The sequence below is a fragment of the Pongo abelii genome, chromosome 15 (assembly GCF_028885655.2).
Source record: "Pongo abelii isolate AG06213 chromosome 15, NHGRI_mPonAbe1-v2.0_pri, whole genome shotgun sequence".
In the NCBI taxonomy this organism is placed as follows: Eukaryota; Metazoa; Chordata; class Mammalia; order Primates; family Hominidae; genus Pongo; species Pongo abelii.
The window spans coordinates 36,967,850-36,992,678 of NC_072000.2; the positions used below are offsets into that span (position 1 = coordinate 36,967,850).

The 24,829-nt window shown below is 37.1% G+C and overlaps 1 protein-coding gene across 15 annotated transcripts in view; it reads left to right on the forward strand.

Moving 5' to 3' along the window:
- Window positions 1–24,829, forward strand: part of NPAS3 (neuronal PAS domain protein 3) — an 876,176-nt gene that overhangs the window by 379,520 nt on the left and 471,827 nt on the right. Inside the window, exon 1 of one of the 15 annotated variants that reach the window (XM_054530006.2) lies at window positions 1–8,307. This exon is cut by the window's left edge and continues 45,711 nt beyond it. The exons of the other annotated variants lie outside the window; for them this stretch is intronic. Within the exon in view, the coding sequence (XP_054385981.1) occupies window positions 8,274–8,307 (34 nt within the window). The 5' untranslated portion in view covers window positions 1–8,273. The remainder of the gene's footprint in view (window positions 8,308–24,829) is intronic. 15 annotated transcript variants of the gene reach the window in all.

Below are 24,829 nucleotides of genomic sequence, written 5' to 3' on the forward strand. Positions count from 1 at the left end.
GTTCTAAAGACTTCATTTTTGAAAGATCTGGAAAGGGAGCTTTCCTTAGAACAACATTTAAGCATTTGGTGTGTTGACTTGACATACAATAGTCAGAGCTCTGGTAACATTATAACGTGGGTGTCATTAAGGGGGAATATTGAGCTATTAACAAATCAACCAAAGGTCTTTTTAGATAAGAACAGTCTCAAGAAAATTGCTGTAATTATTACTTACTATGGATATTGCTACTACTGGTATTTTTTTCTATTTATGTTTTGTATGTAAGCATTGGTCCTTTTAGTTATCTCTAGACTTGCAAAGATGTATTTCTAGATGTTCTTCCCCAGGTTGCATTTGTAATGAGACTTGCAGCTTTCTTAACACTTCCTTACAGCTTGGTTGATAAAAATCACAATTTTTATTGTGTGTGTGTGTGAGTGTGTGAAATATTCAGCTAGATAATCACACCTGTAGGCTCTTGTAACAACGGGAGTAATATATTTTATTTTTTGAAATCACTATGTTCCAATTACCATTTGAATTAAAAAATTGCAACATTGAGTTGTCATTTATGCTGCTTAAAGGTCTTAACTATAGAGCTATCATCTGTAGTTTTAAATTACCGATCACGTCTTTAGTATTATCTTTAATGCATATTATACTTATGGAATAAGTTGACAAGTATACTTTCCTTATGCTTGTGGTTATTGATTTTTCCAGGCTTTGATGTGAAGCTCTGTACTTGAATGTACATGGTATAATTAGCATTTTTCTCAGATGTTGTGAGGATGACTGAAACAAAATCAAATAGAAAACAAAAGCCTTAGAGAGAGATACATATATATACGCACAACTTTTAGTGGAGTAGGGGAAGCCATTTATAATTTTATTAACTCATAGACATTTGAGGTTATGATTTCCTATCATTGGTCATTATATATACGTAGAATTTTGGTGGTTGGTCCTTTAATTGTGGCATCCATTTAGAATATTCTAGTGTCTTAAAGTGTTTATTGGGAATTATGGAACTTGCTTTTCCTGTCCTGAAATGAGCTCATGAAAATGCATGAAGGCTCTTGTCATTCGAGGTGGCAGGGGGTGTTTTTGGCAGTACAATAAGTTTTTCCCTGTAAAGAATAGCTAGGATGTAACAGTGAAGTGTCGGAATGCATGGAGATCAGATTAAATGTATTTGAATTAGTATCTCTATGGGTTTTATATCTCAAAGTCAAAATAGTCATTCTCATCAGATAAAAATATTCTTGACTGGAGAAACTCTGATCCAGAAACAATCTATCATTTGAATCCCCTGATTGTAATATGAATGGATATTCAAGTTCTGACACACTGAGAGTTAATGCTGTATCCCAGTGGTTTATTGAATCACAGTGCCATCTAAAGTGATCCTCTAAGAGAGAAACCAGTCAGAATAAGTATTTAGATACCAACTACCAAGGCATCTCGCTGTAGTACAATTCCCAATGGTGGAATTTGTAAATGAAATGTCTGTCCTGCTCCTCATCCAGGCAGTGCTAGTTACTGAAGTGCAAAAGTCTTTGCTGTAGGCACTCTTTAAGGTCCTGTGAATATAAAATGGTTATAGTGTTATAACAAAAATTCAGTGTCCATTCCATCAGTAGCTGTGACAGCAATAGGTATTTGCGGCTAAGAGGCCAATTGAAATTATTTGATATTATCCTCATAATTACTTTAAATTATCAGAACTTTAAACTTGAATCACTCTACCATATCAAACTTTGGGGATTGTTCCTTAAGTAATGATTGGTTACTGGAAGTGTCATACCAGAGAATCATGTTCACTTTGGGATTTAGAAAATAGCAATCTCTATAATCGTGACATATTTTTATTTAAGCATCCCTTTTGGTCACATTGCTAAGTGTTTTTTTTAAGCTTTGTTTCTCTTTTACCTTTCAAATGTTACACATAATTCATTGAACTCTATTCAAGGTCTGCAGAGGCAATATTTCCAATGTACATAGTCTAGGTATGGCATTTTTCTTCCTGTTGATTTATGTTATTTGGATGTTTTCTGCCTTTTAAAAAATTTTCTTTGGGTTTCAAGATATTATGTATGGCGTTATTTGGTTGAACCTAATAGACCACTTTGTAAATAAATATCTGGCTTAGATTGTTAAGTGATAATAGGTAGAATTTTAGTTCAATCCAAAGGGTATGTCCAAAATAAAATATTAACTTGGTAACAATTAGATACAGACTATACCCATTTTTGTTATAAATATTTATTGTAATTTTCTTCCAGAATTTGTTAATTACTAATTAATTTATTTTTCCACAGTAGAAATAACAAGATTTTCAAATCACATAGAACAGTTAAAATACTAGCTTTCGTAGGAGCTACACAGACTAGGTATGTGACCTTGAGTGACTTAGCTAAAGTATTTGACCTTCAGTTGGCTTCACTGTGAAATGAGGATAGTAGTGTCTATGAAGTTGGGATAAGAATTAGAGATAACATATATGAAGGACCTGACACATGGTGAGGATCAATACATGGTGGTGGTGGTGATTATTTAAAATTACTCTTTTCAGTTGGCCTCTGAATACATGTAAAAAATACTCTAATTGGATAATAGATTATCATCTAAATATAGAATATTATCTATCCATATAATGAATGGTAAGTCTGCATCAGGATATTAAAAACATATTGAATGGATTCCAGAAACACCTGGACCTCCAGTTTCACCACAATTTGAATAGGAAGGGAACCTTCTCCCTTTACCATCTAACCATTAGCAAAATTTGGCCTGGTTTGCTCACTGACTCCATCCTAATTTGTGTTGAAAGAAAGCCTCTCTTTTAAAAAAGAATAAAGAGTAATATCTCCATGCATTAATCTTAATTTTGTGGTTTCTATTGGCTGGCTAATATTTGTTAAAGACTGATTAAAAAAATAGAAACCAAAGTCCATGCTTTCATGAGGTTTATAATGTGCTTGTAGCAAACAGTGTTCAGTGAAAGGGCTAAATAATAAGTTCATATCATCAAAGGGCAACATAGCATGATTAATAATTATCTGTGTAAATACTGAAGGGGTATAGAGAAAAACAGAGATGAGAGTGGGCAGTGAGCTGATGTGGGGATGCTTCTTGGAGGAAATAATTGAAGCTATTGTCGGATAGGTAAGGAAAATGACATCTATGAAAAGCCACGCTGGTGGGTTGTCTCAGGGAGCCAGCAGACAAATGTTTATCTGGAATTTATGGGAAATATTAAGTATTTTTAAGACAAAATACAAAAATATGTGTGAATAAAGATCTTTGTTTGCCAAAATTTTGAAATTGTACTCAGTAGATAATATGTATTAGTTCTAGGTTTTGAGTAATAGATTCTTTACTGTGTTTCCTTGATACCAAACTTGAGAATGAGAATGTTAGATGGTAAGCAGGTGAGAGAGTAATATAGCAGGCATGTGTGCGCCAAGGGAGGATGTTTTGCATGAAATTAGAAGAGTGTGTCGGCGGGGAGAGTGTGTGTGTGTGTGTGTGTATGTGTGTGTGGTTGGGAGGGCAGCAGTGAGAGAAATAAGTAGCCTCCATTTAGCAGGATTGTAAGAGATGCAGAGTACTATAGGTGAACAGGGAGAGAGAGAGGCTTTAGTTAGGGTAAGAGATACAGTATATGTTCTGGGAGGAGGTTGAGGATGGAGAGAGTTCATCTTCAGGGGAATGGATGTTAGAGGAAGATTCATCAGTGGGAAAAGCTATGGGGTTGTAAGGTAGGCTGGGGTGAGGAGTAGAGATCCATAAATGAATGAGAGTAAGAGGAGACCAGAGGGGTTGCATTTTGAATTTTGTTGAGAACTCCAGAAGTGAAAGATGTGCATGAGACGTATTAGTCTCAAGTTTCCCAACTATGACATAAGAGCAGTTTTTGTGCCGGAACTGGCTAGGATCCTAGTTGGTGACAGTGCCTGGTTTATTCATTTATAACTCAAGGTATGTGGAGCAACAGTGTCTCAAGTTAAAATTGTGACTTCCTTTTGCAGTTTTATAGAGCATGTTCCTGTGAGAAATTATCTTTTATACATTAAAGCTTAAATTTTTCTCCATTTTGTCTTTTAAGTAGAATTAACGATTCCCAGAATTATCTCAGAGAAAATGGAGTTCACTGAGCGTTTCTGTTAATATATATCAGTTACCTTAATTGCAAAATTGTGCCTCAAATCTTAGCAGTTCAAAGTTTGCATAACAGGTTTGATATGAATGAAGTCAACAGATTTTTTTTAAATCATGCGTGGGCTTCTGTATTGAATTCTCTGCTGAAATAGATAACACCTTGGAAGTGGAAAATACATGAGCAGCGATACATAGATTTCTCTTTCTAGCATTACCTCAGTTTGGCTGTGCAAGAAGATCACAGTACTGGGGAAGTTATGTGGCATCCTGCAGACTCCGAGAGACACAGGCCCTGCAGATTTATCATGAGTTCAGATTGTACCTCTTGAGATATTACGTCTAAGCCCTAAATAATTTCCTTTGGCTCTAGGTATGGAAATCTATACTAATTTCTGTTACTATACTAGCCTCAGTGTTGACTAATAAAATTAATCCCTTTTACATTAGACAAGCCACTGTTATATTGTTTCTTATCTGGACCATTGAGTATCATGAAGAGAGGCACACCCTATCTTGAACTATCACTAGAAAAAAGTTGCAGGCCCTCTTGTGCATGTGTTAGCATAAAGAAAGCATGTCATGTACTCTTAGAGCTAAAAGGGATGTTAGAGGTCAGTTGCTTGCTCTCCAATCTAAAACAGGAATCCCCTCTTTAGTACCCCCAGGAGTGAGCCAGAATGGCAAGTATTAACTCAATCTAAGGAAGAGCAGTCATACTAAGACCCCAGAATTGTAAAGGACTGAGCTGTAATGTGGTTATTCAAGCAAAGTATGGGAAATAAGTGGAAAAGGAAGTTTTAATAGATCACTTCTAAAGTTCTCTCTCAAATTCTGTAATTTCATAAAGCATGCTCCTTCAGATTTGACTTCAATGTCTAATAGGAGTAAGAGGGAAGAAAAGAATACTAGCTTGCTGAAGGATTTAAGGAAGCAAAACAGGTTACAATGAAAAAGAAAACGTAATAATGGAGAGCCTAGCTTTCCCTTTTAAGAACAGCTGAAATGATAGGTGAAGAATATAGCAAATAACTCTTCAGTGCTATTAATGGTTGAATAACATTAGCTTTTCCATGGCAGAAGTATTTCATCACAGCACATGTTCAGAGCACACATACCCTCTATTAGGCACTATACTGAGTGCTTTCGTCGTACTGTTTTCTTCTAGTGATCCCAACTCTATGAAGTAGGCATTCTTATTTTCCCACTTTGCAGATGAGTAAACCAAGGCTTACCAAGGCTAAGTAGCTTGTTTGAAGCCAACAACCAGTGAATGGAAGGGCTAGAATGCAAGCCCAAATGATATGGTTTGGCTGTGTCCACACCCAAATTTCACCTTGAACTGTACTTCCCATAATCCTCCCATGTCGTGGGAGGGACCTGGTGAGAGGTAGTTGAATTACGGAGGTGGTTACCTCCATGCTGTTCTCGTGATAGTGAGTTCTCATGAAATCTGATGGTTTCATGAGGGGCTTTTCCCCTTTCGCTTGGCACTTCTCCTTCCTGCCACTGTGTGAAGAAGGATGTATTTGCTTCCCCTTCGGCCATGATTATAGGTTTCCTGAGACCGCCCCAGCCATGCTAAACTGTGAGTCAATTAAACCTCTTTCCTTTATAAATTACCCAGTCTTGGGTGTGTCTTTATTAGCAGCATGAGAATGGACTAATACACCAAGGCATCAGCTAATAACTACTGTAATATGAACCTTAACAAATAAGAGGAAATATTTATGCAGGAGAATACCATCATTCTTAAATCATGCATGTTGAAATGCAGGGGTAAAATTTCATGATGTATTTTTATATGATCCATGATCGAGCAATTCCACTTCTGGGAATGTAGCCAAAAGAATCAAAAGCAGGGTCTTGAAGGGATGTTTGCAAAACCGTCCCTGTAACAGCATTATTCACATTAGCTAAATGGTGAAAACAACCCAAATATTCATTGACAGATGAATAGAATTTTTAAAAAGTCATATATACATACAAGGGAATATTATTCAGCCTTAAAAAGGAAGGAAATTCTGACACATGCTACAACATCTGTGAACTTTGAGGACATTATGCTAAATGAAATAAGCCAATCACAAAAGATAAGTACTACATGATTTTGTCTGTATGAGGGACCTAGAGTAGTCAGATTTATAGAGATAGAAAGTAGAATAGTGGCTGCCAGGAACTGAGGGTAGTGAGGAATGGGGAATTGTCATTTAAAGTGTATAGAGTTTAGCTTTGCAACACGAAAAGAGTTCTGGAGACTGGTTCACAATGATGTGAGTTTACTTAACATTACTGAACTGTACACTTAAAAACAGTTAAGATGGTAAATTTCATTTATACCTATTTTACCGCAATTTTTTAAAAATGTCATTGTTTATAATTTACCTTCCATTATTATCCAAAAATGTGTGTATGTGTGCATGTTTATATTTTTAGACTAAGCAACTAGTGCCAAATGTTAATAATTGCTGAATCAAGGTAGAAGGTATGTGGATATTTACTACAATATTATTTTCACTTTATTATACTTTTGAAATTTTTAATTAAAGTTGGGGAAAATGTATAGTCATAATGGACAAAAATAATTACATCCTTAATAGTTAAATTAACCAAATGATATTAACCAAATGATATCCTTCAAGTTACAACTTAAATCTTCCAAGACATTTTCTGACTATTCTAATTCCTACTACCTTCACTTTTTTAATGTAAATAACTACTCCTTAGAATCCATACAGTTATATCTTCCAATTGTACTGTGCACATTAGTTTTAGTTATCTCATGCTGCATAACAAGGGACCCCAAAATAAGTCTCTTCCGTTAACAGTGATTTCATATTGTTCATGGTATGCAGATTGGCTGGAGAGTTTTCCTGGACCTGAGATTGTGTGACAGCATTCACCTGGCACATGGGTTGGGCTTGTCAGTTGAGTGTGTAGATCTTTCTTCACGTGGCCTGTCTCTACTTGCATAGTTTGGTCTTTTTCATAATAGAGGCCTCTGGGTGGTGAGACTTCTTATGTGGTAGCTGGCTTTAACCAGAGCAAAAGCAGAAGTTACCTGGCCATTTAAAGGCTAGGCAGGAGCTAACACAGTGTCACTTCTGCCCCTTTCTGTTGGTCAGAGCAAGTCACAAGGCCAGCCTGGAACCAAGGGAAGGCAAAATAGACTCTACCTCGTGATGGGAGAAGCAACAAATAATTTACAGCCATCCTTAGTCTGCCAGATATTTAAAATTACAATTAAAATGCTGTCTGATCTATCAAATGATATCATATAAATTGTATAATGGTGAGTAAGAGACAGCCCTTGCCTTCAAAGAAAGTTCAGTGCAATGACAGAAGGGAAGAACGAAAGTGGCATGTATGAAGGACCTGTGTGAGGCACTGTGCTGGTTACTTATCCTTAACAAAAAGAATTCTAGATTAAATAAGTTATGATTCTATTTTACTGGTTCAGTAGCCGAGGCTCTATGGGGTTGGAAAAAAAATCTGTCAATCTAAAGTGTACAGAGGGGAGGAGTCCAACCCTAAGTTCACGTTTCTTTGTGCTGTTTTCTCTTTACCTGACGCACAGGACAACCTCCCACAAAGCCCCAAATGCCAACAGGGCCAAGGTAAGAGAGTTGTCTAGTGTAGCTGGAGCATGGTTCCTGTAAAGGAAGAGTAAGAGAGAGGGCTGACAATCTGGCTTGGAATGACAGCCTTGAGAGGATACATTTCTATTCAGTAATCAGTGAAGAAACTTAGAATGTTTATGATTTGGGGAAAGATCAGGATTGTTCTTAGAAGGATTCCAACATGGCACATGTATACATGTGTAACAAACTTGCACGTTTTGCACGTGTACCCTAGAACTTAAAGTATAATAAAATTTGTTAAAAAAGAAAGATTACTCTGGTAACAAGGTATCAGAGACCAGAAATACAGACTTGTTAAACAGTCATTGATCTTGTTCAGGTCACGAGCATCTCCTCAGACATGCTCATGTCTGAGGCAAAAAGGAGAATGTGGACACAGGATGTGATTTGGCTCCCCAGATAGATGGCATGCTGAGTGAGGACAGGAACCATGATGTTTACACCTGTGTCACCCACAGCACCTGACATGGCAGAGGGAAGCGCATTCGGTGCATGTTCAATACATGCATGAAGCAGATGTCGTTTGGTAAGACTAACTTCCATACATACGTAGGGAAATTAATTTCATTTATTTCTGGGAAAGTAAGGCATGTATTTGCTGATTGACTACCATTTTGTTAATTCATTGTTTAGTGGTGGGATAGATGGTTAGATGTATACACCTCAAAAAAAAAAAAATAGGAGATGACAGGTTGAAGGATTGAGTTCAAGACAGGCTAGAACATCCTCCACCCTTTCCAACCGGTGCCTCCACGCTGCATGCTTTCCTTGTCCTACAAACTGCAGAGAACATTGCTCCTCAGAATGATGCAAAGCACCACACTAAGATGAGTTTATTTAACCTTCGTGTATTTATTTTGTTATCAGGGCTTTGCACACCTCCCCTAGGGTGGAAGAGGTAATTAAATTTTAGTATAAAAGACTTCCTACCAGATATCAGGCTTCATGGGGGAATAAAAGTAAATAATAGATAGCAAGGAATATCAACCAATGATTAGAGCCCGTTCTGCTTAATTAGTTCAAAATAACTTCAAGGCAAGATTGTACAGATTTGTAGATACTCTAGAGTTGACCAGTACAGAATAGGATTCAAAATAAGATGGAATTTATCCTCAAGAGATACTATGGGCTGGGAAACAATGGGAAATAGGGTGTTCCAGGTTATCTTTTTGGCTTTTTCAGTAACTCCTGAAGTAACCTGGGTAAGGCATATCTCTATTATTATTCTCCAGTCCCATTATGAATAAGAGTAGAACAATGTGGCCCTTATACTCTGCTTGGGGAAATTTGGGGGTTAATACGCATGATGTCCGTAGGCTTATGTAATAACACAGCAGAAAGACAGCATGGGATTTGGAGCCAAACTGCCTCACCTTTGGCTTTGCCACTTCCTAGCTGAGTCACCTTGAACAGATGACTTGGCAGGTCTTAGCCTCAGTTCCTCACCTATAAAATGGAGTTAATGATCATCCCAGCGTTTTTGTGTGTGGTGGTGGGTTAATGCACGTATTGAGCACAAAGTAGGTGCTCAATATGTAAGTCTCTAATATAAGTCACTATTTCTATTATTATTTTATTTAGGTGTTTTTATGTAACACAAGGCAATATACAGATGATATTGTCCAATAACTGGAAAGTTCTCAAGACACAGGCAAAAATCAACTTTGTTACTAGTCTCACAAACAAAAATTCTATGAGTAGCCTTGAGAAACAGAAAGAATTTAGACAGATAAGAGGTGGCAGGCATTCCACAGGCAGCTGACAAATCTGCAGGACTGAATGAGCCAGTCGGGTTTTGTGAGAAGGGAAGGGGCCTGTCCTGCCAGAGATGGGTTTGCTTTGCAGAGCAGTAGAAATATAAGCCCTCTGAGCACAAGGACCTTTGTGCCTCCATAGCAGCTCCCTAATATAGTGCCATGAATATGGTAGACACTTAGCTAAAGGTTTATTGATCAGATTGGACCAAGACTGATGAAAATTACTGGCAGTGATAAAATCAAGATGCTCTTCAGTGAATTGGAGTGCCGGCAGGGTTTGATGCTGTGAAATGTTTCTGATTCCCATTGCCTCTGTCAGTATCCCTTGGATCTGATTCCCATTGCCTCTGTCAGTATCCCTTGGCTAAAGGCATCTGATTCCCATTGCCTCTGTCAGTATCCCTTGGCTAAAGGCATCTGCCCAGGTGGATGTGTCATGGTAATGGAATTGTAGAAGGTTTAATTGTATTTTTGAATCTGTAAACTGGCTGCCAAATTATAAGACCGGTATTCAGATCTACTTTTTGCATTCCTGAGCAATTGCGTTTTTGCTAATTTTTTTGTGTAAGTACGGGTGTGTGTGTCCTCTGTGTATATATGTATATGTTACATACATACATATTTGTGTGTGTGTATGTGTGTGTGTGTGTAAAGGTAAACATTGTTTTAAGCAAAATTTTAAAGAAGTCTGTTTGTCATTGAGGTTCCCTCATCCTTGCCTTTTTGCTAAACATTTATTTTTTTAAATTTCTGTTTTTATAGTCCTGAGCTCTCGCCCTGTTTTCATCTCATTTCTAACTAAAAGTTTTTATGAGCTCATAATAATTGATTGATAAAACTACAGTAGATGAACCGAAAACCCAAAGATGGATAGATCCAAAGGAATGACTTGGTAATGGTGAAATTTCAGGTTATAGAAGAGGTGTTTTGGTGTAGGACATCCTTTCCCTTAGGTGGCGTTCTACTCTGACCATGGAGATATAGGTACTTTCTGCCTATTTGTATATCTGACCCTCTTGATAAAAATTATCAGAGATTTTTCTGACTTACCTAATCAGAAAATGCTACTACCTAGTACTAGAGGTTCTGCCTATAAATTAAGTTCCTTTCCTCTCTTTCATAGGTCACCATCACTTCTCTCTACTAAGACATAGCTCCTCAAAGAAAGGGGCCATGTGTAACTCATTTAAGTTTGCCTGGCTTACAGTAGCACCTGGCACGTATAGGTTCTCAATCATTATTTGTTGAAAGAATGCTTTACAGCACATCAGGCTCTCCAAGACTATTCACCCAAAGGCCCCTCTGGGATAGCCTAATAGACTATGAGCTGTTGTCTCGTTTATCTACATATTTTATTTACACCCCTCACACCTCCTCTCTTGACTTTACAGAGTGTTCAGTAATGTTGTGGAGAAAGAAACAATTTCATAATGAAAATAATCTCTTTCCTCTTTGTTGGATGTCTTCTTAATATTCTCCGAGTAATGGTTGTTGACTATTAAGAATGTCAAATAAGTAGCAGAGAAAAATTTTTGCTGAAATATTCCAATCAGTCATTCCAAACAACTTTTTACCTCTACTCTCTTTGGCACTGATCACAATGTTCAGTAAATAGTTGAACTAGTGAATACGTGGAAGATGGTAACAACTTTGTATGTTATGTTTCTTATAAAATTTTAATGGGGCATCAATGTATGAGGAATTATGTAAATGAGGACACTTAGAATCAAGGTGAAGGGTGTGGTGGAAAAGGACTCTTAGAATACAAGTGTCACTTGCTGTAACACTCCTCGTGATGATTTCAAAAGCATGGGAACAACTATAGGGAGAAAAGTTTACCATTCAATTTGCATTAAGAAGTAATGCTGTATAAATTTGGAGGAAAAAGGCTTACGCCATTATTTAGTAAAATTAAAAATTGCTATAGCTTAATAAATCATTCTGGTATAAATTATTCTGCCTCTCTCACTTCTCAAGACAGGCAGGTAGCATGCTCTCTTCTTCCTATGTGAACCTAGTATCCATTCCTGATATAATATTCCCACTCTGTTTTTGTAATTAAAACATCATTTATACTGAGAATAATTAAGACAACTGTACATTTGATTTTAAAATCAGTTTTGAGTATTGTGCCTTGTCAAGCTACAAGAATGGTTCCTGCAGCTTTTACGACGTAGCATTAAGAAGCAGACAGTGACCGCAGGCACCTGAGTGGAAGGTTTGACAGTTTGATAAATTAGGAATGACACTTGCCAAAATGGCTGTCCTTCCTGCAGTCTGCCAGTGGAGCATTTGCACACTGTTAATTGAATTGGCAATTTGTGTAACAGTGCCTGCCCCTGAGCTTTTGTAACGCCGGATCTGCCATTTAACTCTGATAATCCAGGACTTGGGAATAAGGACGAAAAGCTTCACATGATATTACTGCAGATTTAAAATGACAGTCGGGGACCTTCTTGCCAATTTCCCATTAAATGAGAAATAATTAACAATAGTAATAACAAAGTCTTATAAAGCTGGAAAGTTAAATTGACTTTTCAGCACTAGTATTGTACAAAATTGCTTCTAGTGTGATTATCGGATTGCCCTTTCAGGATTATATACCCTAAATAGTATCATATGATGAACCAAACACAGAACCGTTTTGCAAGCTAACCTGTTTTATTACTGTGAAAATCTTTTGATTATCTACAGGGATTGTGTTGTCATTAAAATTTTGTTTTATGCTATAAGATTTCATAGCGATAGAAAACTTAATGAAATAATAGAGATTTCTGTTTCTTTACTTTTGATAGTTAATTATAGCTACAGCAAAATTTGAATTAGAAGTTTTATGTAGTATATATGCCTCTTGTGGTGTCCTTCTTTGATGCTTCCCAGAATTTTGAGAACTCCTGAATACTTGTTTTGTGTGTGTGTGTGTGCTTGTTACCATCATATTTAGAGTAATGATTGAGAATAATAGATTCTCAGTGTAGGATTCTTTTAAAAATTCAAAATATGTTACGTTTCCATGATTTTCAAAGCCCTGGATGTTACAGCTCATCACTGTTATTGTTTGTTTAGTTCTAAAGTTGTCTTTTGGGGTTGTGCTGAGTTAGTTATATTAGCATGAAAAAGGATGATATTTACCTGGTACACTCTGGGTGGCCATGCCCACCGGGTGCAGTCATCTGTAGTTAAGTAATTTGACTGTCACTTTCAACTATATACTGGTGTGTGGATAGTGGCTATGTAAGGAGTGAGCACCAGAGCAGCTGGGAGGGTTTGATGAACCAATTTTTTTAAAAAAATTTTAATTTTTAATTTTTGTGGGCACATAGTCCCTGTGTATATTTATGGGGTACATGAGATGTTTTAATATAGGTGTGCAATGTGAAAGAATCACATCATGGAAAACGGGGTATCTGTCCTCTCAAGTATTTATCATTTGTGTTACAAACAGTCCGATGACACTCTGAGTTATTTTAAAATGTAAAACTGGCTGGGCACAGTGGCTCACACCTGTAATCCCAACACTTTGGGAGACCGAGGTGGGTGGATCGCTTGAATTCAGGATTTCGAGGCCAGCCTGGCCAACATGGTGAAACCCTGTCTCAACTAAAAATACAAAAATTAGCTGGTTGTGGTGGTGGGAGCTTGTAATCCCGCTACACAGGAGGCCGAGGCAGGAGAATCACTTGAAACCCGGGAGGTGGAGGTTGCAGTGAGCCAAGATCGTGCCACTACCCTCCAGCCTGGGTGACAGGGTAAGACTCCGTCTCAAAAAAAAAAAAAAAAAAAAAAAGTACAATTAAGTTATTATTGACTATAGTCACCCTGTTGTGTTATCTAATAATAAGTCTTATTCAAATTCTATCTGGGTTTTTTTTGGTACCCATTAACCATCCCTATTTCTGCCCCCAGCTCCTCACTACACTTTCCAGCCTCTGGTAACCATCCTATGATAAGCCAATCTGATGGCAAAAGATCACCTTTTCAAATATTTTGAAGTTATTTTTTACTATAGACTTTCAGTTACCAAAGTATAGTTATATTAGTGTTCTTTAAAATGTTTGATCAAGAATGGAGAAAAGAGTTTCCTTAAATAATTAGGGTATTCAAGAATAGGATGGAAACTTCTGTTTTATTTGTTATGGTGGTTAGAAAATAAGACAGTTGTTTTGGTTTTTAGAATTTGCTTTTTCCCCCCAATGAGTAAATTCTATTAATTTAAGGTGATGATACCTTAATTTAAGGTGATGGTGTATACACCATCATACAGTGTATGAATGGAAATCTCCAGAGAGAGTGAGAAACAATGAGCCACAGTGCAGGACAGAGACAGGGCTCATCCACGCAGAGATTATATTTAAAGCCTAGAGCTATAGTGAAAAGGAAAAAAGCAGAGAGACAAAGTATTATAAGCATTAACAATTATGGCTTCAGAAGGGAGTAGAAGTCAGTAAAGGAAACAGAGAATGCAGAAAAAAATAGAGAACAGGTGGAACCAAATTTTAAAAACAAAAGCATTGTATTTGGAGTCAGAACACCTGGCTATTTTTATACTTTAGCTCTGTCAACTTCGGCAAGTTAGAAAGTCTTTTTAGGGCCTTCATCTCCTTATCTGAGAAATGGGGACCAATAAAGCTTGTTTTCGTTTGCTTTTTAAATCTCCCAAGCTTTTTGTGCATGTGTGACAATTAAATGGATTATTATATGCAGAAACAGTTTGCAAATTATAAAACGTGAAAATTTAACTGCCAATATAAGTATCAATACAGTAAGAGTATAATTTAGAGAGAAGTGGTCAAAACTTTCAAAAGCTGTGGCACTGGAAAGGAATATGAGCAGGAAGAATGCCCAACAGACATGGGCAATAGGAAATACGATCTCTTACACCACCACAAGAGTTTGTTTCTGATACAGTGGCAAAGACGGACCACAGGTTCCAGAAATTTCCAGAGATACTGAGTTTGCAAAGAAATGTCGGTAGCAGGTATACATGACAAGGTGGTCGTGGACATTCACTGTTATTCTCAGAACAGTGGGGATGTATGTGCAAAGGGTTGATGAGTTACAAGACAGGAGAGAGACATGGCATGGAAATTCCTGCATTTCTGTAATTCAAAATGTCTCTGAAATTGTAAATATGTGTTGTAATTGATGTATATATTTAATATGATAGTGTTTCTTTTTTTCTAGGCAAGCTGATAGTAAATTGATGACATATTTAAACATTGATAGCATTTTAGAATTGCTGCAATTTGGCAAAATGTTAATATAGATATAGCTTGCTAACAGCTGGTTTTGATTATTTAATTACTCAAATGTTTGAAAGGCTTCTGTACCTTTCCTCATTCAATGTTAGATATTATTTTATTCACCACTTATTGAATGCACTGTCATATTGAGTGCATGCTATGTACGACGTGCTAGGCTAAAAGTTGTATGTACGTAATCTTATTTAATCTCAACACCAGGAAGTAAGAACTGTTTTTAGCTCCAGCATTCTACATGAGGAAAGTGAACCTCAGAGGTTGTATTACTTAAATACCTGGCTTAAATACAAATTACTTAAATACAAATTCTGATGCTAGGTTAGATGTTGTGAAGAAAACAAAGATACACAGGAAGTGGTCTGTTCCTCTGGGATATGGTGCAGGAAACTTAAAGCATATATTCAGAAAACAATCATGCAAGAAAAGATATATTACATTATAGTTCTGTAAATGCCACAGCAGAGGCCCAGGCAGTCTAGAGGGATTCTAAGAAGAGAGATATTATTTCCAACTAGGAAATAAGGGGAAGTTTCTTCATAGACAGGAGTAAAATTTGAACAGGTAGAGATGAGAGGGATGTTATTGCAGGCAGAAAAGAATTAGATGAGTAAAAGAAATGGAAGCATTAAAACACCATGCATGTTAAGGAAACGTAAAGTTACTGCAGTTGGCTGGACCGGAGAGTGCATGAAGACGAATAGTGAGAAATTAAGACAAAATAATTAATCAGTGCATTTCAAAAAGATACCACCCAGTGTTTTATTAGTATAATTATGAGTCTACCAGTAATCAGGTTTCTTTTTTTCTGCCAGTTGTTTTGGTTTTATATCTCTAGCCACATGGTAAAACCATCTCTGGGATTATAGTAGCTTTTAAATTTCTTCTCCATTATTTTATGTTTTCCAAATACTCAACAATTCTATTGTCACTGGAAATAATCATGATGGATGTATTTTAAAAGTTTAATGGACATAAAAAGCTTATTTTAAGAAGTTTAGTGGAAAAAAACTTATTTTTTAATAGTGATGTTGAGATATCATTTTATGATGGAAACTGTGGGATGAAATTGCCTGAGCTGGGCCCCAAGGGATCTGAGCATGGTTCCTCTCAGGTATAGAGCGTCTTTTGTGACTGTAGTTATTACTTTTTCTTTTCTTAAATAATATTTGTATCTTTTTAATTAACTTTTTAATTATGTTTTCTTATTGAGGTTAGGCTTATCTGCATATTCTTATTTGTTTACTTTATTAAAATAATTTTATTTGTTTTCCCTGTTTTTTCTCTATTTTATTTATTGATGTTTTTACCTTTCTTTTTCTTTTTCTTTTTCTTTTTTTTTTTTTTTTGAGACAGAGTCTCGCTCCGTCACCCAGGCTGGAGTGCAGTGGCGCGATCTTGGCTCACTGCAACCTCTGCCTCCCTGGTTCAAGCGATTCTCCTGCCTCAGTAGCTGGGACTACAGGTGCCCGCCACCACGCCCGGCTAATGTTTTGTATTTTTAGTAGAGACGGGGTTTCACCTTGTTAGCCAGGATGGCCTCCATCTCCTGACCACGTGATCCTCCCGCTTTGGCCTCCCAAAGGGTTTACCTTTATTTTCTACCTTTTCCGTTCCTTTGAGTTTTCCCAGTTGTGACTTTTCTGAATTCTTGAGATGAATACTTACTCCTTTAACTTCTGTGTTTCCTGAAATTTGTATTTATAGATATATATTTCGCTCTATGGCTTTAGTGGTGTCCCACAAATTTTAACATAGAGTTTTTTCAACATTATTCCTCTCAGAATTGTTTGAGATATCTTATTTGATTTAATATGTAACTCAAGATATTTTTAGTAGCATATTATTTAAGTTCCAAACATGTAAGGACTTTTTTCCTCTATTTTTTTGGCATTAATGTTACTGCTGTCTGGACATTCCTTATCACTCAGGTAAATGTTACCATCAAAACTCCCTAAATTGATAGCTCAGTTATGATGTTTTGCTACTTGCCTTATGGAATTGACATCCATTCACACAGCAGATAGTTGTTGAGCATGTGCTGCATGTCAGGCCCTGTTGTGGGTAAACAGGACCACCCCACCCCCAGCCCCACCTCCCCTCCCTCTCCCTGCTCCCTGGCTTTCATGTAGCTGGAGTGGGGTGGGAGGAACAGACAGCAGCGAACAAGCAACTACACTACCAGCATGACGTGGTGATAAGTACGATGAAGAAATGAAGCCTGTGCTGTTGTGATGGAGGTAACCTACCAGGGACAGATGTGCTACTTTTGATTGGGTGGCAGTGAAAGCCTCTCTGGGTTGGTGTTTGGATTGAGGAGCAGAAGGAGCCAGCCACAAAAAGTCTGGAGACAAAGCAATTGAGGGGAAGCAGCAAACACAGAAATTCTCAGGTGAAAACTAACTTGATGTCTTCCAGGAGAATTGAAAGAAAAAGGAACCAGTGTGGTTTGAGAGTAGGAAGTGAGAGGATAGTCTCAGAGGAGGTTGGTGGGGTTGGCAGGGCACGATAGGGTAGGCAGGGGCATGATCCTTCGCCCTTCTAGGACAGGGTGGGAGTTGGGTTCTATTCTAAGTGTGATGGGGAAGCCCTTGTTCTAAATACAGAATCATAATAAAGAAACTTTTAGTAAGTAAGCCCTTTTCATAAGCTTGTTTTGAGGATTAGAAGTGGAGTGTGTGTGTGTGTGTGAGCGTGAGACAGAGAGAGAAGTGCTCAAAACAATGTGTGGAACATAGTAAGTGTTACATTAATGTGTATTATTGTTCTGTAGCAATGAGCAGTCTTTTATCATCCCTCGTAAATGCTTTGACACATATTAGGAAAAATAAATATTTACCTGAATAAATAAAAAACATACTGCATGGACTTTGGGAGGCCAAGGTAGGCAGATCACTTATCAGGAGTTCGAGACCAGCCTGGCCAACATGGCGAAACCCCAGCTCTACTAAAAATGCAAAAATTAGCCAGGTGTGGTGGTGCGTGTCTGTAGTCCCAGCTATTTGAGAGGCCAAGGTGGGAGAATCACTTGAACCCGGGAGGCAGAAGTTGCAGTGAGCCAAGATCATGCCACTGCTCTCCAGCCTGGGTGACAGAGTGAGACACCATTTCAAAAACAACAACAATAACAACAACAAAAAACACTGCATGAATATGCTTACTCTACCTCTTCCCCCTCCCCTTTAAATTTGTTGGTTCTTAAAAACATTTGTGTTCTCTGAATGAATGATCTCCAGATTCATTTTAGTACACTTCCTGTGTGACCTTGGGCAAGTCACTCTTACAGACCTGTTGTGAGGATTAAGTGAGATAACGTCAAGCAGCAGGTGTAATGCCAGGCACATAATAAACACTCGGGTGGCCATATTGATGATCTCGTTAGAGTTCAGTACATTCTTTAAGTTCATAATTTATTAAATTTGCAATTTAATTATTTAGAAGGCTAACTCTATTCACTGTGTACTAAATATCTGAAAGTATAAAATAAGACTGAAAATTACTTTTCTGTTTCCCTAGGTGCATTTTTATAGTTATTGGACATCTATTCCAGAGGCCTTCTCAGAGGCCTGCAAATAAATTGATAGTCACTTAACATTCAGTTTGGAGGGTCAGGGACTAGAATTTTATGGAAAAGGTTATTCAAAGAGTCTGTTTTTCTTGGATTTATTTGTTTGTGAGGACAGAGAGAAGCTTGCAATTTATAATTTCCATTGAGCAGTGACCTAGCCTTAAAGAGATGTTTTACTTATTTATAAAGAACAATTAATTATTTGCTGGTGTGAAGGAGGAATGCATTCTAATGAAAGCATGAATTTTAAAGGTTGAGGTGGAAAAAAGGAAACAAAAGTTGCCAAAATTTAAACTATTTACATTTAGGTGATTTAGTGTGAAGGAGATAAAACATTCCTCAAACTGGTATAGTACTTAGGATAGCAGTGAGCTGCGATTTATAATAACGTTTTATATGCTGCATCGTAACTCTTGAAATTCAAGCTTGTAAATCAGGAATCATCTTAACAGGGTAAGATCTCATCAGTACCGAGACATTTTTAAGGATATAAAGTTGTTCGTAATTTATACATGTGAATATAGTACATGTGCAAGAAAACTTCAACTATCTGGAACTTAAAGGAAATTATTTTGGATAAAGGGGGGCCGCTTCTTTAATCACCAAAGTTTTTCTTTTTTATTTAAATCATTTTGGAAAGAATTTTTTGTGTGGAAGATAATTGAGCCTTTTCTTTATGACTTAGCAGCATCATTATGTATGCATTTCATTACCATGAAAATAATATGGTGTGATATCCTTAGGGACCATTGGACTATGAGAACAGCTTTGACTATATACCAAATTGGCCTAGATTGTAGTGCATTTTGAGGGCTTTTTTTTTCTTGTTGTTTATCTCCCCCCACCCCGCGCCTTTTTTCTATTCCCCCTTACTGTCAGCTATAACTCCTCCTCGGTGCTATTACTGTTTCTGGGACTCCTCTTTAATTCGCTGCTTCAGATATGCTTTCAGCTCGGACACCTAGGCTTGTTGGAACAATATATAAGCTAAGCATAAACAAAATCTGACAGAGGACAAAAGGGCTTCTCTATGAATAAAATATTTGAACATTATGACATCATTTTTGACTCTTCAGAGAGACTTTTCACAGTTTTCTTGGTCACATCTGCATTTTAGATGAGTGAAATATTCTTACATAAGGCACAGGGCCACCCTGTAGAATAAGTTAACTTGTCTGTCCATATGTGTGCTCTCAGAAGTGTGTTTATATCTGATTCCCTGACCTATAGTGATACTATGCCAAGATGAAATGCTCATCCTAATGATACCTTTAGAAACCTGGGGAAAACACCTACTTGTCTAATTTCCTTTGCAGTGCTTGCTGCTGAAAATGTTTTAGCCTACGTTTTTTAGACTGAATGTGTTAATAAAATCTTTGATGGTTCTACATAAAACTTTCAGGGAGCAAGCCTCCCCATTTAAAGTAATATAAGCCCCTGGGTACTCCAAACTTTAAATGTAAACAAAATTATTATAGTAGTAAAATTCCCAAAGTGATTTTATTTCTTTCGCTAACTAAATTTCTTAGTGTGGTTCAGTTGCTTGGCTTGACCTCTTAACTAAAATAAGTTTGCCAGCATCTCTCCATAATGAGACTTATCTTTACAAAGACAAATATGGCCGTATTTCTAAAAAATTCAGATTAAGGATGTAGGCTACCAGGATTTATGAAGACTATTTTTCTTTTCAAATATTTGATCAGTATCATGGAATGTAGTTAGACACCTTGGAAAGCCATTAAATAGAAATACATCATGAGTTTTAGGGGAAGAAAGGCAAATACATAGAGGACAGTATGTTAGATGTTTCTACCACGTACACAACTGATCATTTGGGGCCAAGGAAGCTGATTTTTATGTTTTAAAATTAATCCAACGTAGATTAACCATGTCACGTCCCCTTAACCACAGGCGTATGAATCTCAGGGTAGACAGCTGTTTGGATGTCTCATACTGGGACTGCTGCCCTCAACAAACGCTTCCGATTCTTCTACATGGTCACTTGGCAGCATCTCTGTGCACCCATATGGCTGGATGGCATCATGCCTGTTTACAAGTCAGTTGAATTGTTTCACTAGGACCCAGGTGCCAAGCAAACATGGGTTGGTCTAACTGCCTCCTGAACTATGCAGCTTCTTTCTCAGAAATAACAACAACAAAAAATCCTTTATAATGACCTGCAAGGTTATGCCAATATATTTATTGGCATTTCATTGATTTCTCTAACAATTAGATACTTTGTCTGTAAAGATAACAAAGGAAAGAAGAAGAATGCAATTCTCCCTCAATTACTAAGCAAATAATACAGAATGCAGCAAAATGTACAGATTTGGGCTGTCGCCTGTGGCCACAATATGCATACAATAGTCAGAGCATCTGCAGTCCTGGTTGAAGACAGAAAACAGAATGGGGCATTGGTGGGCATTTCATGATGCTGAGACTGGTCATTTAACTTTTCTTTTTAACCAGTTTCACTATTTAAAGTGGAAACAGTAGTTTTCACATCGATATTTGGAACATAAATGAGATGATACATATGAAGTGTTTTGACTGCCTTGAAATAATTTTATGGGTTTATGTGACTACTATATGCTTTGATGAAGAAGAAAATTGTGCAGTTGCCCTGGAATTGGCAAACAGATGTTTAACATTTTCATGATACTTTTCTTTTGCTCTTTCTAAAGAGCTGATTTTTATATACTACTTTAATTTATAAAGCACTTTTACCTATATTGTTTTTTTTTTTTTTGTACAAAGAGTTTGGATAGCAATTTAATGTTCTTTTTTTTTCTTTTTATTATTATTATTATACTTTAAGTTTTAGGGTACATGTGCACAATGTGCAGGTTAGTTACATATGTATACATGTGCCATGCTGGTGTGCTGCACCCATTAACTCATCATTTAGCATTAGGTATGTCTCCTAATGCTATCCCTCCCCCCTCCCCCTACCCCACAACAGTCCCCAGAGTGTGATGTTCCCCTTCCTGTGTCCATATGTTTTCATTGTTCAATTCCCACCTATGAGTTAAGAACATGCAGTGTTTGGTTTTTTGTCCTTGCGATAGTTTACTGAGAATGTTGATTTCCAATTTCATCCATGTCCCTACAAAGGACATGAACTCATCATTTTTTATGGCTGCATAGTATTCCATGGTGTATATGTGCCACATTTTCTGTCCACATGCAAACCTTATGAAGTAAGTAGGTCAAGTATTATTTTTAATTTCATTTTACAAATATGGAAACTAGGGCTCAGAGCAGTATTTTGACTTATCTTGAGGTTGTCTAACAAGTTTAAATGTGAAAACTGAGATTCATACCCAGACTTTTTTTTCCTGGGAGTCCATTGCATTTAGTATGGAAGAATCCTTGAGAGAGTATGCTCATTTGGATGGATTGGTTTCATTTCATTATTAAGTAAAGCCTCCAAACAGTTAAGAAGTTGATTGAAAAATATGTAACATACTCAATAAAAGTTACTTTAGTAGAATACTCTAGATGTGACATAACTAAATCTGCATCACTTCTAACTAATTCCCACTTATAAACACTGGCATGGCTTCAAGTCCATTTTATTGAAGCAATTGGGAAGAAATCAGAAAAGTTATAAGTAAAGGAGTTTTGAAGGAGATGTGGCCTCATTTGACTATAATTTTCCTCTTTTAGATAGGATATGTGTCAAAATTCTCCCCTGGAAAATTTTGAATCAAAGTATCATGTAAATGGAAGAGAGAAATCTTAGGTAGATTATAAAATAAATTCTTAATGTTGAATATGAATGAAGTGTTGAAAAGTTGACTTGCCATTGAGTCAGTGTTTGACATGTGAATATTTGGAAATAGAAAGTCAGTATGGCAGGTTCACTTTGTCTTATTATAGCACAGTACAAACATCCTACTGTTTTGTTCATATTTATAATAGTGTTTTATTATGACCTCTTTTTTCACTTTTAAGAGCTTTGTTGAAGTATGTTTTATATACTATGCAATTCACTGATTGTAAGTGTATGGTTAGAAAATTTTTAGTAAATTTATACTCAGGCGACCATCACCACAATCCAGCTTTTAAAACACTTCCATCATCATATAAAGTTCCTTCATGCCTACCTGCAGTCAGTCCCTGCCCCCAACCACAATCCCAGGCAAACAGCAATCTACTTTGCATTTCTCTGTAGTTCTGCCTTTTCTAGAAAATTCGTGTAAGTGTAATCTTATAAGATGTAGTCTTCTGTGCTTGACTGCTTTTACTTAGTGTAATGTTTTGGGGGGTTAATTCAAGTTATTTTATGTGTCTGCATGTTGGGGGTCTCCAGAAGTCTTATTTAACCAGGTTCCTCAGGGATGACTTTCACCTTCAGTCTGATTCGAGTCAAAGATGAGTCTTAGGTACCATCTGATGTTCGGGCAGTTTATTCTTTTTGCAAATTTTTAATTTTAATTTTTTTTGTTTCAGTAGGATTTTGGGGAACCGGTGGTGTTTGGTTACATGAATAAGTTCTTTAGTGTTGATTTTTGAGATTTTGGTACACCCATCACTTCAGCAGCGTATACTTTATCCAAAGTGCAGTATTTTATGCCTCGCCATCCCCCAACCTTTCCCCACAGTCCAATGTATCATTCTTACGTCTTTGCATCCTCATAGCTTAGCTGCCGCATATGAGTGAGAATATGTGATGTTTAGTTTTCCATTTCTGAATTACTTCACTTAGAATAACAGTCTCAAATTCCATCCAGGTTGAAGTGAATGCCATTATTTTGTTCCTTTCTATGGCTTAGTGGTATTCCATTGTGTGTGTGTGTGTGTGTGTGTGTGTATCACATTTTCTTTATCCTATTGTTGATTGATGGGCACTTGGGCTGGTTCCATGTTTTTGCAATTGCAAATTGTGCTGCTGTAAACATGCATGTTCAAGTATCTTTTTTGTATAAAGACTTCTTTTCCTCTGGGTAGATACCTAGTAGTGGGAGACTCCTTAAAGAACTAAAAGTAGATTTACCATTTGATCCAGGCAGTTTATTCTTATAGTGATGGACTGCAGGATCAGGTTTAAAATGGCATGGGCTAGGTACATTCAGGGGTCAAATGACTGCCTGACTGAGAGTGTCTCTTGGTAGTAATTTCTCAGAGTTTGGGGGGATTCTCCCCGCTTTTATGCCCTATTGAGTCTGAGTCAGATGTCAGGCATTTTGTTCATGAGATAATTTAAACTATTCTTGTAAGGATAAGCTTTAAGTTTCCTGAAAGTTGCATCTGTTCTGAAGTGGCCTTGTCTCCCTCCAGGGCAAGGAGAGCTTTTAGGTTCTGTTTTCATAAAGACCCATTAATCCCTTGGTCAGGGTTGGAAGTTCCCAGGCCAGTTTGCATCATACTGCTAAGTGACACATAGTTTAGGCCTTGCAGGACGTTTGAGTGGACCTTCTGGCTGTTAGCAATCTTATAACCATGATATGCACCTTATAGCATACTACAGTCTATAGTTTGTTCCTCTTATTATTGCTGAGAAGTATTTCATTGAATGGATGTACCATGTTTTGTTTACGTATTTACCAGTTGTTGGACATTTGGATTGTTTCTGTTTTGGGTTATTTTGAATAATACTGCTGTAAACATTCATGTAGAAATCTTTGTGTGAAAAATGTGTTTCTGTTACTCTTGAATAGATTTCTAGTAGTGAAATTGCTGAGCTGTGTGGTAAATGCATGTTTAATTTTTAAAGAAAATGCAAAACTTTCTAAAGTCATCAGAACAGACCATTTTACATTCCCACCAGCAATGTATGAGGGTTCCAGGTTTTTTGTCTTATAGTCATTCTGTTTCATGTGTACTGGTATCTCATTATGGTTTTAATTTGTATTTTCTATTAGTTTTTCTGTTGCTGTGTAACAAATTACCACAAACATAGCAGCTTAAAACAACATACTTTTTATTCACAGTTTCCATGGGTTAGGAATCTGATTATAGGTTAACTAGGATCTCTGTACAGGGTCTCACTGGGCTGAAATTAAACTTGCGCGAGACTGCAGTCTCATTTGAGGAGGTCCTCCTCCAGGCTCACTGGTTGTTGACAGAAATCAGTTCCTTGATTTTGTAGGACTGAAGTCTCCGTTTTCTTGTTGGCTATCAGCTAGGGACTGCTCTTAGCTTCTACAGGCCACCCTAGAGGGGTCCTTGCCTTGTGGCTTCTTCCAGAGGAAGTTCACCACCTGGTTGGTTGCAAAAGAATCCTTCTCACTTTGATTCTCTTTCAGGAAATACTTGGACCCTCTTTTAAAGGGCTTACCTGATTAGGACAGCTGCCACAGATGATTTCCTTTTTGATTAACTCAGAGTCAACTGATTAGGGACCTTAATCACATCTGCAAAATCTCTTCACCTTTGCCACATTATTTAACCTAATCCTGGGAGTAAAATCCCATCCTATTCACAAATATTGCCTACACTCCAAAAGAGGAGATGTACAGG